The sequence below is a fragment of the Carassius auratus genome, chromosome 41 (assembly GCF_003368295.1).
Source record: "Carassius auratus strain Wakin chromosome 41, ASM336829v1, whole genome shotgun sequence".
Classification (NCBI taxonomy): domain Eukaryota; kingdom Metazoa; phylum Chordata; class Actinopteri; order Cypriniformes; family Cyprinidae; genus Carassius; species Carassius auratus.
In genome coordinates this window covers 21,373,140-21,388,032 of record NC_039283.1, presented here as the reverse complement: position 1 = coordinate 21,388,032, position 14,893 = coordinate 21,373,140, and the positions used below count along the sequence as shown (strand labels likewise).

Genomic DNA, 14,893 nt, shown 5'->3' with positions numbered 1-14,893 from the left:
CACACAATCTTAAAAACATTTTTTAAAGGAAAATTAATGTCAAAGACAAAAGACAACATAAAAAAATCTGTGGTTAAAGGAAATGGACAAGTGAATCTTTAATACAACATGATACATTTTTATTGTTTGTTGACATTTTAGGTGTTAACCTAGAGTACATATAAACATAATCTGACAAAAAAAAAAAAAAAAATTACGTCAAAGAATACATAAAATTAAAATTTGACTATTAAAAAAACACAGTCTGCTAAAACTTGTCACCCTGACGTGAAATTAGTCCATCTATGTCCTAACAAGTACATACCATGGATTAAAAAAACCAGACACAATACATTCATTATCATTCACTGATGAAACGAGCTTCACATAAGGACTAACAGCCTTCTGCTTTCATTCAGGTAGAATGGTCTGCATCTAATCTGTAAAGGACCTGATTCATGTTTTCAGTTTCGGCCATCTTGAATCATATTTCTGATGCTGCACTTTTTTAAAAACAATGAGCAATAAGCCACAGTATTTGAGTTACTATGGAAATCCAGAAACAGTAAGAAAAAACAAATCATGCTTTGGTAGATCACAATTATGACATTCAAGGATGAAATTTTGACATTTTAAGTCACATTTCTAAGATGAAAAGTCAAAACTCTGGCATAAAGAACACATTTAAAAGGAAAAGCCATAATTATAACAAAAAATATAACATTCAATACTACATAGAAAGCCAAAATTATGACGAAAATAAAAGATTTAGACTTTTTTTATGCCATTACGACTTTTGTTATAAAATGTTGCCAATTATTACATGGTACTGTAGGTATTATTATTTATTTTTTATTTTATTTAAATTTTATTTATAAATGACTTTTTATGTCAGAATTTTGACTTGACTTTATATGTGATAACTATGACTTTTGCCATAATTATGACCATGATTATCTCATAATTTGTACTTTTTGTCAATTATGACTAGGTCATCATAGTCATCACAGTATGTCATAATTATTACATCTCAGAAATATGATAATTTATATCACAATTACAATTTGACTTTTGATTTCATAACTTTGAAATACCAAAGCACTTTTTTTCTTATGTGTCAGAAATAGGCTTCCATAATTTAGTGATTTTAACATGGTTCAGAGATTTTAGAACAGTCTGATATTTATTTAAATCCTCCTCTGAATAGCATATGCTGAGAAACTATTATAATTTTTCATTATTACTTAAAAATGATGTCGTGATGTTTAAAAATGGGTATTAGCTGCGTTCTGGATGTTCTGTTTGCCACCCATCATGAAAAGTTTCTTGCCTGCTTGCTACTGAAGGAATATTCCAGGGTTCTGTAAAAGTTCAACGGCATTTGTAGCATAATGTTAATCCCTCATTTTCTTAAATTAACAAATAAATGTGCAAATATCAAGATTATTTTGAAGAATTTACAATTTAATTAACAGGGTCAGTTTGTAGAACATGAATCTGCAAACTACTAGCATTGAAACATTAACAGATTGGCCCCCTTTACTTCTATTTAAAGTCAAACCCACATTTTTTAGAAGTAGAAATAATTTTTTAGTAATTAACAATATGCCATAATTGCGTCTACTGAGTATAACCTGGCCTAAACCTGGAATAGTTCTTTAATTACTATTTCCCTGTCATTAAAATATTACAATTATTGATGTGACCGCATGATGAAGCTCTCCTGAAATTTCTGACTGCTATGTGTACATGAACAACAAGTGATCCTGATGAATAGCTTATACAATACAAATCATAATAATAAAGTTCAAGGCATTCTAAAGGCGTTTTCTAACAGTATTCAAAATATAGGAGACACTGTAAAAGAAAGTGTGAGAGATTTAACAGTGTAATCTCAGAGTGATGCTGCTGTGTAGCTCAACCTGGATTTGCTGGATGTGTTTTCTTCTCCCGGCCGCAGAACACCCACCTGTTCATTGATGCTTTCGCACCTCTGCTCGTAACCATGCAAACCCTAATGATGCTTCTGGATGTCTCTAGCCCTTTCCTTTTTCTCTGTCGCACACGGGTTCTCAGTACACGCTCACATTTCCCCATTCCACGAGGTACTGGACTTTTCCTTCCGCCGTTACGCGCCTGGCCAGGATCCTGACGGAGTCGCTTCCCCCCCACCCCATCGGCGTGGGCCCCCCCATGCCGACTGTACTGGGGTAGGGTGGCACGTCGTGCAGGAAGAGAGACGGGCAGCTTTCATAGCGCTGTCCGGTTGGGTGAGAGAATGGAAGGCAGGGGGCTGGAAGTCGACAAGGGTCCTCTGCACTGAAGACAACAAATTAAACATGCAAAAAGAACTCAATCTGAAGGAACAGTTCACCCAAATTCAAAATGATGAACAATGCAGTTCATACACTGCAAATGAAAGTACCACAGAAGCAGTCCATAGGACTTCAACACTATATTCCAAGTCTAAAGCCATGTGGCAACTTTGTGTGAGAAACAAACCAAAAATGAAGGCAATATTTACAGTTAATCTTCAGTAGTTTTCTGTTCTGAAATATTTGCATTTGCATTTGCATTCAAATTAAAATGTTGCATTTTCATTTCAATGCATTCTTTATTCACAGACCTGTAATGATGCAGAGTTCTAGACAGCTCCTGAGATCCGCTGTATGAAGGGTGATAGAGCGCATACATTCTCTTGGGAGGTGAACTGTAATACATAAAGACTTTTTTTTTAAGTAAATGAAATGCAATTAAGGTTCGTGTATTGAATTTCATTGCAGTTCAGATTTGATTTTAGCAGGCTACAGACCCCAAATTTATCTCTTGCTCTTGTTTTCTAGGGTCATACAGGCTTGTTCCATCGACGTAACCGTGGCAACATGGCACCAGGTCAATGGCATTTGTTGCAACTCCTTGTGGACACGTCTAAAAAGACATAATCAACAGTTATATTAATAAAAATATAAGCTTAAAGGGCATAACCACCATGATATTCTTAAAAAATAAAAAAATAAAATAAAACTTTTTGTATATGGAAGAAATAAAGTCACCTGAGGGTCATTAAAAAAATATAGCACTTTCAATTTACAACACATAGTAGGCTACTATAGATACAGTGAATAAAAAATGTACAAAAAAAATAAATAAAAAAATCTATAAAAAATCCCAAAGTTCCAAATATATTCAGAACCCAAAGGTTTATTCTCACTTCAATAAAACTAAGTCAGTAAATGTCATTAATGCAGAAATGCATTTATTCATGCCGCCTGTATGCCTGTGGCCTCTTGAAAATTATTACAAAATTTAGACACCTCCCCAACAGAATGGTTTCTTGTTCGTAAGTGTTGAAAAGCACAAAGGAAAATTAGACTTTCAAATGATTTTAGGTGAATTCTGCCCATAGTCTTGGATTCATGGCTGTGTAATACAGCACACAGTGGGCATCGTGTGTGACAGCAGTGTAAGGAATCACTCCGCTACACACACACTGAATCTAAATGACGGCATTATTCTGCGCGCACAGCTTTAATACAAAAGTCAAGTGACAATAGCAGCTTGACACAGCAGCTCAAAACTAGAGACAGCGGTTCCCTACCACTTGCAAATTATGGTAATGAATGATCACATTAATTGCGAAAGGTTGGGCTAGTTCGTTTTGGCAGGTAGGTAAATGTCATAACTACAGCAATTTGCATGCAAAAAACAAACAAACAAACAAACAAAGGTGCTCTTCTCCTTTGAGAAGAGCACCATTATAAATAGCTTTGATGCAATATATAAAAATGAAAAATGTGCTTACCACACTAAAGGAAACAGCAGCAAGTAAAATAAGATTACATTTAAAAAGCAATTGCAAAACAATAAAACAAATGTAAAATGATGTATTTAAGATTGTCAAAACATAATAAAATAAAATAAAATATAGAAATAATTACAAAACAATAACACAAATTTAAAATTTTACTTAAAATGGATGAGGAAAACCTGTGCAGTGCTAAACATTTAATCATTTGGCAGACGATTTTATCCAAAGCCACTTACAGTTGAGGACGTCACAAAACTTTCTTTCTCTGTTTCTGCATAAGCTGTTTCTCTCTCTCTCTCTCTATCTCCCTTTTTTTCTTTCTCTGCACCCTGAAACAATCAATTTGAATAAAATGATAACCGTATTATTATTATTATTATTATTTTAAATGCTATGGATCCTATTGTATTTTATATGTATTATTCATATATTTGTCCTTGTTTTGGGTGCATATGTTTGTTCCTGTTTTTTTTCTCTCACTCTTTTCTGTCTCATGTCTTATTTCATTAGTTTCTCACTAAAAAAGGAAAAACATAATAAAATATAATAAATACTATGAACAAAACATGATGAAAAAACAATTTATTTTTTAATATTTTGAAAAGTATTGGAAAAGTTGTTTGCATATATAATAAATGTAAATTTGTAACTGGTTTAATACAAGTTTATTTCAAGATACATTCAGATTTTTTTTTAAAGGACACTTGGAGACTCCAAAAATAAAAAATACATTAATGATTTTTTTAATTAATCGCATGCCTTAACGCGTTAACGTCGACAGCCCTATTTTTAAATATAGCAAACCCTTCTCTAAATGGCTGCATGCAATCATTAACTTGCAAGGGTAGATGGGCCTTGATGACTCAGCGTAGCATGTTGTAAAAATAAGTCGAATGAATATGAGGAGACAAACTACCCAAAAGGTGATGCTAGAAGTCTGTGATGGATGAGAGAGTCTCATTACTGATGCAGAGGAGGCTTGGTCTTTTGATTGCTGCTGTTGAAGGCAGACACACTGACCTGTGTCTCAGTGACGCGGCGCTTTGATTTACGGGCCTCCAGACCCACCGCTCTCCGCTGGTACGGCAGTGATGTGGGACTGGAGAGAAGACAAGAACTGACAATTCAATGTATTTGATTTTTAAAATATGAATTTTAATAATTTTTTTAAATAAAAGAACAAAAAAGCAAATGCAAAACAATAACAAATTGCATTTAAAATAAGATGGATGAGAAAAACAAAGTCTCAAAATGCTGAGATTTTTATGTAACTGAATCTTGTTGAAGTATAGTCTTTATCAATGCTTTTCTGATGCTGTCACCCATTAAATCAAAAGGCCACTATATATACAGTATATATATATATATAGAGAGAGAGAGAGAGAGAGAGATGTACATTGTTTATTGTACGTATATGTATGCATATTGTATAATGATTTATATGCTATGCATTGATGCACATTGTTTTCAACATCAAATCCAATTAAAAGTGTTTTTTACATTTTAAAGTAAATAAAACTATACTAAAGTATATATACAGTGGGGATCAAAAGTTTGGGCACCCCTTGCAGAATCTGTGAAAATATGAGTAATTTTCAAAAAATAAGAGAGATCATACTAAATGCATGTTATTTTTTATTTAGTACTGTCCTGAGTAAGATTTTGTACATAAAAAATGTTAACATTTAGTCCACAAGACAAAAAAAATGCTGAAATTATTAAAATAACCCCACTCAAAACTTTGGGAACCACTGGTTCTTAATACTGTGTTCTGTTACCTGATGATCCTCGACTGTCTTTCTGTTTTGTGATGGTTGTGCATGAGTCCCTTGTTTGTTCTGAACAGTTAAACTGAGAACTGTTCTTCAGAAATATCTTTAAGGTCCTGCAGATTCTTCAGTTTTCCAGCATCTTTGCATATTTGAACCCTTTCAAGCAGTGACTGTATGATTTTGAGATGCACCTTATCACACTGAGGACATCTGAGGCACTCAAACACAACTATTTGAAAAGATTCAAACATTCACTGATGCTCCAGAAGGAAACAAGATGCATTCAGAGCTGGGGGGTGAAAACTTTTGGAATTTGAAGATCAAGGTAAATTGTACTTAATTTGTGTACCGGGAAACATACAAGTATCTTCTGTTGCTTACGAAGGGCGGAACTAAATGGAAAAAAATTATATTTCAACAAAATAAGACAAATTTGGCCATCTTCATCGTGTTCAAAAGTTTTCACCCCCCAGCTCTTAATGCATCTTGTTTCCTTCTGGAGCATCAGTGAACGTTTGAACCTTTTTTAATAGTTGTGTTTGAGTGCCTTGATTGTCCTCAGTGTGAAAAGATGTATCTCAAAATCATACAGTCAATGCTGGAAAGGGTTCAAATATGCAAAGATGCTGGAAAATTGAAGAATCTGCAGGACCTGAAAGATATTTCTGAAGAACAGTTCTCAGTTTAACTGTTCAGAACAAACAAGGGACTCATGCACAACCATCACAAAACAGAAAGACAGTCGTGGATAATCCAGGAAACCACACACAGTATTAAGAACCAAGGGTTCCAGAACTTTTGAATGGGGTTATTTTAATAATTTCAGCATTTTTTTTGTCTTGTGGACTAAATGTTAACATCTTTTATGTACAATATCTTACTCAGGACAGTACTAAATAAAATATAACATGCATTTAGTATGATCTCTCTTATTTTTTTGAAAATCACTCATATTTTCACAGATTCTGCAAAGGGTGCCCAAACTTTCGATCCCCACTGTATACTGTTTCATACTAGTGGTGTTTTGTGTACTGTTTTTTGTTTGTTTGTTTTTAGCCTGGAAGACATGCTCTTAATAAACTTTTAATTGATCAAAAAAACTGCCTAAAGTTTACTTAAAAAATCTGCCTGTGATTTTCATATTTGGAACGTCATGAGGGTCGGTAAATAACATTAATAAGAATAATTTTAATTTCTTTGAAGTTACTTCTGCCTTGTAGGAAGTCCGCGTGAAATGAATCTTCTCCATATTTCCTGGAACAATGTTTTAATTCATAATTCACATATATATATATATATATATATATATATATATATATATATATATATATATATATATATATATATATATATATATATATATATATAAAGTCTACATAATCTTTTAGTTAAAACTTTTTGTTTTTCGCTTATGTCATAAATCTCTCTTCCCATTTCATCAACAAGTGTTAATTTTTGTACTGTGTGTGACATCTACTTTTCATGATCCAGTAAAATTGCAATAGATCCCTTTTTACTGTTTTATTTAGAAATACATAAATTAAACAATTAAAATAGTTTGTAAATTGAATTTAATGTTAATGCTCCTGTCCCTGACCTTCTCCTGTGGGTGATGTTGATTGGCTGTTCGGCGATAAAAGGTGATTGGTCTGATGACAGAGGGGGAGGAGCCCGAACTTGAAGACCAAAGAGACACTTCTTCTTCTTGATTTCCTTCCCCGAAACAAACCTATACAACAGATCGAAATCAGATTGGATTGGTATTCAGCTGCTGTTCTTCAGCGCTCAATGACAGTTTTTTATTTGTTCCTGGGCGTCTCTCAACACTTGCCAACTAAAACATCCGATTCAGTTATTTAAGTGCTAGCGTACGAGCGGCATCAACCACAAACCTTGACAGTAAGAAAATTGCAATGGACTTTAAATGATTTCTTTTGAAAAGACAGACCCACCTTCAGCTATCAAAATACTATTTGCAGAGAGTGAAACCACACACTCAGAGTCACTTAGAATGTAAAGCAATTACAGTAATGTTTTTGCAGATATTATTGCAAATATGTGATATATCCTTATGGGCTGCCACATGGAAATCAAGCAGAACGGCAGTTTTCAGAGCATAATCCATGTCTCACCTGTCTTTGTGGGAATTTAAAGCATTGAGCAGGTTTTGGCAACGGTCTTGCCTCGGTGTGTCTGACAGCTGAGAGAGTTGAATGAAAGGCAGCGTGTAACAAATGCATTTGAAAGTTAAGAGCACAGATTGACCACAAACTGCAAGAGCGAGTATTCAAAACTACACTCAGGGATACAGTCAAGTCAACACGAAATCAAGAGTGACCCTATTTACTTCCTTAAAACCTTATGAATCAGCTCTGCCGGTGCAGTTTTCTGTCCTGTGTTGAAGTATTTCTTACTGAAAAGACAGCAACGTATATTGAACTGCTTAATATTAGTCAATATCATGATTTGCTTCTTACTATGGTTAGTCAGAAGCAGGTGGCATTTATCATTTCTGGAGGAAACAGAATCCTCATTATTATACAGAAAACATTTTATTGGACAAAAAGGTGAATTATTTCTGTCCAATAAAATAATTATCATTGATATTTGAATGAGGCTTTTTCTTTTTTGTTTGTTATAATTAGAGTTTTCATTTGAACTTATAAAGGTTTCCATCAATTTGTTTTGTGATTTTGTCAATTGTTATTTTTTTTTATATTTATATTTATTTTAAATGTATTTTTATTTCAGTTTCAGAATTTTTTTAAGCTTACATTTTCCATCTAATATTTTATTTTGTCATATTTCAGTTAATAAAAATATTTTAGTTTATATGTATATATATATATATAAAAGCTAAACTTACATGCATACATAGAAATATATGCATACAATAAAAAAAACATTTTTAAGTAATTTTATTTAATTCTGATTTTGTTGTAGTTTATTTTTTCAGAATTTTTTTAGTCAAGTTTAAATTGACAGTAGCAATACTAATATGTATACATACAGTATACTAATAATATGTATGTGTATATATATATATATATATATATATATATATATATATATATATATATATATATATATATATATATATATATATATATATATATAGTGTACACCCACACACACACACACACAATTTCTGGTTGATATCCTGTTTCATTTATAAATATGCCAGATAACAAAAGTAAAATGGGTTGCATTTGGTGTTTCATGTTGACTTTAAATTGAGCTGTGCCTTTGCTATTGACTAGTATATGTTCCTACCGTGCCAAGAAGCAACGATTCCCAATTTTCATTTGCAAAAGACATGATTTCATGATCAAAATCAAAATACTTCCTCTTGCAGCACAGGGAGAGGTGATACAGCACCAAATGGGCCAAATCTACCCTGCAATCCAACAGAATGAGGATCATCAGAAACGACTTTCAGCTTTTCAGATCAGTTCTGCAGTCCTGCAAACAGAACAGAAGCAGCGCTCTTACCAGGTCATCGGAAGCCTCTGGACGGTCTCTGGACCATTTGTGCACACTGAGCACTGGAACTGATAAAAACTGAAAGGTGAAGAGGAGACACGGATGAAAAGGTTTAGACAGAATTAGCTTAGCAACAGCATGTGCTTAACAACGGGATCAGCCTCACCGGTCTCCATAGAGAAGAGGTTTGGTCAGGCACTGAGTGCAAGCTTCATGAAACCACTGCCCACAACTCCCACACTGCAACATCTTCAGATTCCACCTGACAGAAACAACACGCTTCAGTTTAGACACATCACTCTGAACTAAAACGAAGGAATAAATGTAACAATTGTTGGTTGGGCAATTCCTTTTTAAAGAATTTATTAAATACATTTCCTGCGAACACAGTACAGTGCACCCAGAAAATACTGAAACTCCTAAAACACACTTCAAATGTCCGGATGTCATTACAATGAACTAAAACTATTACAATTTGACTATCAATTAAAAAAAACTATAACTAAATAAAACTATAACTGAAATAAAAATCAAGAACTCAAGACATATTAAAACATATAAACACACAAAGAAATAAGAGTGACAAAACATTCAACAAAATTATAAGAATTTAATCTGAAATTAAAATGGAAAATATAATACTACAATAAATAAAAATGAGTTAAGGAATATTTAAGGGATAGATGACCTAAAAATAAAAAAAAAGCTGAAAATTTATTCACCCTGAGGCCATAATAGAGGAGTCTGGAGAAATGTAGAATTATATAAATTGCTCACTAATGGATCATCTAGAGTGAATGGGTGCCGTCAGAATGAGAGTCTAAACAGCTGATAAAAACATCACAGTAATCCACAAGCAATCCACACAAGTCCCGTCCATCAATTAATGTCTTGTAAAGTGAAAAGATCTGTGTTTCACTTAAATCCATCATTAAGGTGATTTAACTTTAAACTTAAACATAATCCATAATAATGCTTCTCCAGTGAAAAAGTCTCCTGTTGTTCTCTCACATCAAAATCCACCGACATGTTTGTTCAGAACACTTTTGGACTGTTTTTGCTTGTTAATGTGTATATCTGTGCTTGATGTTTCTTTCCATATTCAGACCAGAAGACTGGAGAAAAATATTGTGGATAGGGGACAGATATTTTTGCCAAAAATAAATGGTTTAAAGTTAAAAACCATTTTAAGATTTTCACAAATCACAAGATATTAATTGATGGACTGGAATGGTGTGGATTACTGTGATGTTTTTATCAGCTGTTTGGACTCTCATTCTGACGGCACCCATCCAGTACTGAGCAAGTGATGCATTTGCAAAATTTCTCCAAATCTATTTTTACAAAGAAACAAACTATAACTTGACCTGAAATGTTGCATACTGCATACTGTTTCACACACTACTTCTCCAAATGTAAGACCAAATCAGTATTCCTTTCGAAACATCGTCATAGTCAAGTGAGAATGATATAAGTTGGACTCACTCTCCTGGTCCAGCACAATAGCAGTAACACTGCTGCTGATTGGTCAAGTGCTGCGGGTCCCAGTCTAAAGATAACAGCTGATAGGGCAGCCGCACTTTCATGATCTGCATGAGCCGTGCGAAGCGTCCTCTTTTTAACGCTCCCCCTCTCTAGGACAGAACACAGCTCGTCATTCTAATGTATCTCACGTGATCTCCTGTCACACAAGCACATTTAACAGCGATTTCATCTGAAGATTACATTTGAAGAAGACACGCTGAAGGAAGTCATTAATATTTTCTGCTGGGGGGGTTGGTGAATATGATTTTATCTTCAAATCAGCATGTAAGGCTTGTGAAACGAGTGCGCTGACAGACAGATTAAAGCACAGGACCATTTAACGCAGCTCTACACCTGCAGAGTGCTGCAATGCAATAAACACACACTCAAGTGCAGGAAGCCATGGACACCCTTCACATCTCAGAGCAAGATTAAAGCTTGTGTGTGATTTGAAATAGACCTTGAATGACAACGTTGTCTATGTTTCTAAGTATTCATGTCAGGGTTTACGTGAGGTACAACCTTTGTTGCGACTGCGAAGACACATTGGCGGCATATCCAGCTGTTTGGGTCTACTTCAGGTTCAATGGGCGGCGTGTGGCACTCTGGATGATAACCTGAGGGAACAATGGTTTAAGAAATAAACGCAACGCCAGTGACACATTACTTGATACAAACACTAAAATAACTGTACAAAAAAATAGAAGAAATCGAAACGGTTTCATTTTCATTTGTCATATTACCATGGCGACATTTGAGGCAGTTTACGAGAGGTTCTTTAAGAGGCGGAGCATCACAGATACAGCACACCTCCTCTCCACCTGAAGAGACTGAGTAAAAGAAACAAAAAACGTAAGCATTTTCAGTACCGACAACAACTAGATGTTTCATTATCTAGCATACGTCAACTTTCTATTTTGGCATTTACTTTAGACTAATAATCAACACAAAAGAAAAAATAAATACATTAATGTAATACATGGTTTCTCATTTTCATTTTCAGCTAATGATCAATTATACATTAAAATGCAATTTTAATGTAAAAGTGATGTGTGCCCTTTTTTACATCCCAACCAGCCTGAGACATTCAAGCTGCTTAAAAACTGTTCATTTTGTATTTATTATCGCAATTCCATTTGCAGACATAAGTGACGCAATGGACACAAACAAATATATTTTCAGAATAGATTTATAGTGGCAAAGTGGTAAATAATTAACTTCAATAAATAACTTCAGTTAGTATTTTTTATTAATATTTTGTGAATTGCTCATAATTCTTCATGGCATAACTCTGGTGTTAATTCTAGAGTTTCTAGAGTTTAATCTAATAAAACCTGTCTAACACATGTCTGGGTCACATGTAACCCAAAACAAAAAGAAAAATGTAAGAAATTAAATTTAAAATTATATATATATATATATATATATATATATATATATATATATATATATATATATATATAGCCTATATATAAATTATATATATATATGTATATAATTATATATATATGTATGTATGTATTTGTAAATAAAGTAGAAAGTAATGAGTAATGAGAATCACTGTTGAGAAATCTGAGAAAATTACAATATATATATATATATATATATATATATATATATATATATATATATAAACAAAACAATTGTCCTAAAAAAGCTTCATTTTCTTTAACATTTATTACTTATACATTTATTTTGGATGTGTTCACTTACTTTTAAATTTTGAATCTAAAGTTTCTTCACTTACAAGAGTGGATGTCTTTCCTGAGGACCCAGAATTCAGAGTTATCCTCAAATCTAACCAAACAGCACTGCTTGACGCTGTCCACCTGCCAAATAAATACAGTCATACATCACAAACACACAACATAGGAGTCACAAAGTTTCAAAGTTGCTCTTTCTGTCTCTCTGCTAGTGTCCTTTTCTCTCTTCCAAACTAACTTAGGCAAACAGCAAACTTACTCGTTTGACATTGCCAAGGTACAGAAGTCCATCGCTCCACCTGGCTAAAACATCCTCTCCTTCACTAACTCCCCCCATCCTGAAGAGCGCGGGAAAGAGAAGTCCAAAAAAGATCCAGGGGCATTAAAATGTGTTTCCACACCAGCAGCAAACAGCAGCCACCTAAAGGGTTAAACTCTGTGCATAGCGACAGTATACAGTACAGTAGGATAAATGATGAAGAGTCAATGCACATTGCAGTGCCACATATGATCAAGAACACTGGCTGCCATATGCAACGGACCATGTTATATGCAGATGACACAACAATGCATGAAAGAGCGCGCAGTTGATTGCATGCAAATCGCATGGCCAGATGTGCCCTAATCAATGTACGTAACTCATAAGAGCTGACACACATGATGGCACGCGCGTGCACATATCAATTAACACGCATGACAGACCATACGTGGACGGGATGTACCTGTGTTAAGTGTTCTGCTCTGCTGGGGTCACAGAGACGGGGATGAGATGTCAGTCTCACATGAAATGCCTGACGCCCGGTGTTGTTCTGCGTCTCAATCACTGTCCCGAATAATCGGCGCGTTTGGAGAGTCGCGGCGGATCAAACGCGCGTCACTCAAGCCGTCAGTGCGCAACCGTCTGTCCGTCCGTCTCTCTTACTGTCTGTCTTCTGCTTCATGTTCTCAACCTCCCTCTGTCTCTCGGTTGTTGCTATCAGGCGTGTTAGTCGGGAAAGCGGCATAAGAATCAGCCCGAGAGAGACGCCATCATCATCTCTGCCTCGCTCTCCTTCGACTTGTTGTGACGCAGACATAAAACACAGGGAGATGGAGAGGGGGGGAGATCCTGAGAACACCTTCACATCTGTACGACTGACTGACATCCCACTGGATTGAATGCCGCCACGACCACCTGCGCTCGACCCCACAGGCGCTCGGCCGGTGCCGCGCACTCACGCTCGCGCTCATTAGGGAAAGTTTGGGCTGTAATTAGTCCAGCAGAGCTGCGCCGCGGACTTTTTGGAGAAAGTTTGGAAATGCCCTTGGGTGCCGGCAAAAAGCTGGCAATGATGTTACGCGCCGTATCCCGCGTAAAACAAACAGGAAAACTGATTTTCTTTGAAAAAGTTTGAACCTGCAGAAGAAAAAACAAAAGTTAACCGGTATGAGTGTAGATAGAGAGTAGACTATATATTTATTCACAATTCATTCTATAAGATTAAATGCTTTGCATTAATATTATGTATTTAAAAAAGATGTATTTGTTGAAAAATATGAACATGAAAACACTTATTGTGCACAATATCTACAATATTAATATATAACTATTTACAACTATATAACTATATATATATATATATATATATATATATATATATATATATATATATATATATATATATATATATATATATATATATATATAGTATTATATTATATTTATCATAGTCAAATTATTAAAATATAATACTATAAATAAATACTTATTAAACATTTGCACATTATATATTATATTATTGTATCTTTATATAACACACACACACACACACACACACACACACACACACACATATATATATATATATATATATATATATATATATATATATATATATATATATATATATATATATATATATATATATATGTACAGTACAGACCAAAAGTTTGGACACATCTTCTCATTCAAAGAGTTTTCTTTATTTTCATGACAATGAAAATTGTAGATTCACACTGAAGGCATCAAAACTATGAATTAACACATGTGGAATTATATATCGAATTATATACATAACAAAAAAGTGTGAAACAACTGAAAATATGTCATATTGTAGGTTCTTCAAAGTAGCCACCTTTTACTTTAATTACTGCTTTGCACACTCTTGGCATTCTCTTGATGAGCTTCAAGAGGTAGTCATGTTTTACTTACACTTTTACACTTTTACTGTTGAAGACCAAAAAGTAATATGATCTTATTTAATGTCACAACACATGGCCTAATAGTAACAAAAATAGATGCGATAGATCAAAACGAACCTAATTCTTGATATATCACAACACACTGTGATGACAATAGAGCAGAAATGTTCAAAATGGCCTCTGGTGTGCTTTTTGTAAAGCCGTTTTTGGATAGTCCAGCAGAGGGCGCAATACACAAAGATGCAATGTGCAATAGAGACTGGCTTTTTTTCTCAACAAAGGCTGCATTTTAGATTCTTTCTAACATAGTGATTCTTCACACAAACTTGAAAGTGTTGTGGGCAACACACATTTTATATAATATGTTTCCAAGCCATTTAAAGAGCAAACCACTTGACAAGGGTGATAAATTATTCATAAGCACCCAACCACTAGTTTAATTA

The 14,893-nt window shown here is 34.2% G+C and overlaps 1 protein-coding gene across 2 annotated transcripts; it reads right to left on the bottom strand.

Moving 5' to 3' along the window:
* Positions 1-883: 883 nt before the first annotated feature.
* Positions 884-13,593, bottom strand: LOC113059258 (PHD finger protein 1-like). 2 transcript variants are annotated; one of them, XM_026227623.1, is made up of 15 exons: positions 12,992-13,591; positions 12,529-12,607; positions 12,314-12,395; positions 11,310-11,396; positions 11,089-11,183; positions 10,528-10,676; positions 9,209-9,304; positions 9,052-9,120; positions 8,833-8,956; positions 7,692-7,759; positions 7,157-7,288; positions 4,808-4,886; positions 2,792-2,907; positions 2,606-2,689; positions 884-2,298 (listed from the first exon to the last, which is right to left on the bottom strand). In XM_026227623.1, the coding sequence occupies exons 2-15, from the start codon at positions 12,604-12,606 to the stop codon at positions 2,052-2,054; spliced, it is 1,506 nt and encodes a 501-aa protein (XP_026083408.1). In that variant the 5' UTR covers position 12,607; positions 12,992-13,591; the 3' UTR covers positions 884-2,051. The 2 variants fall into 2 exon arrangements, with proteins under 2 accessions (XP_026083408.1, XP_026083409.1); XM_026227624.1 differs by having other exon boundaries at positions 2,136-2,293; positions 12,992-13,593.
* Positions 13,594-14,893: the final 1,300 nt, after the last annotated feature.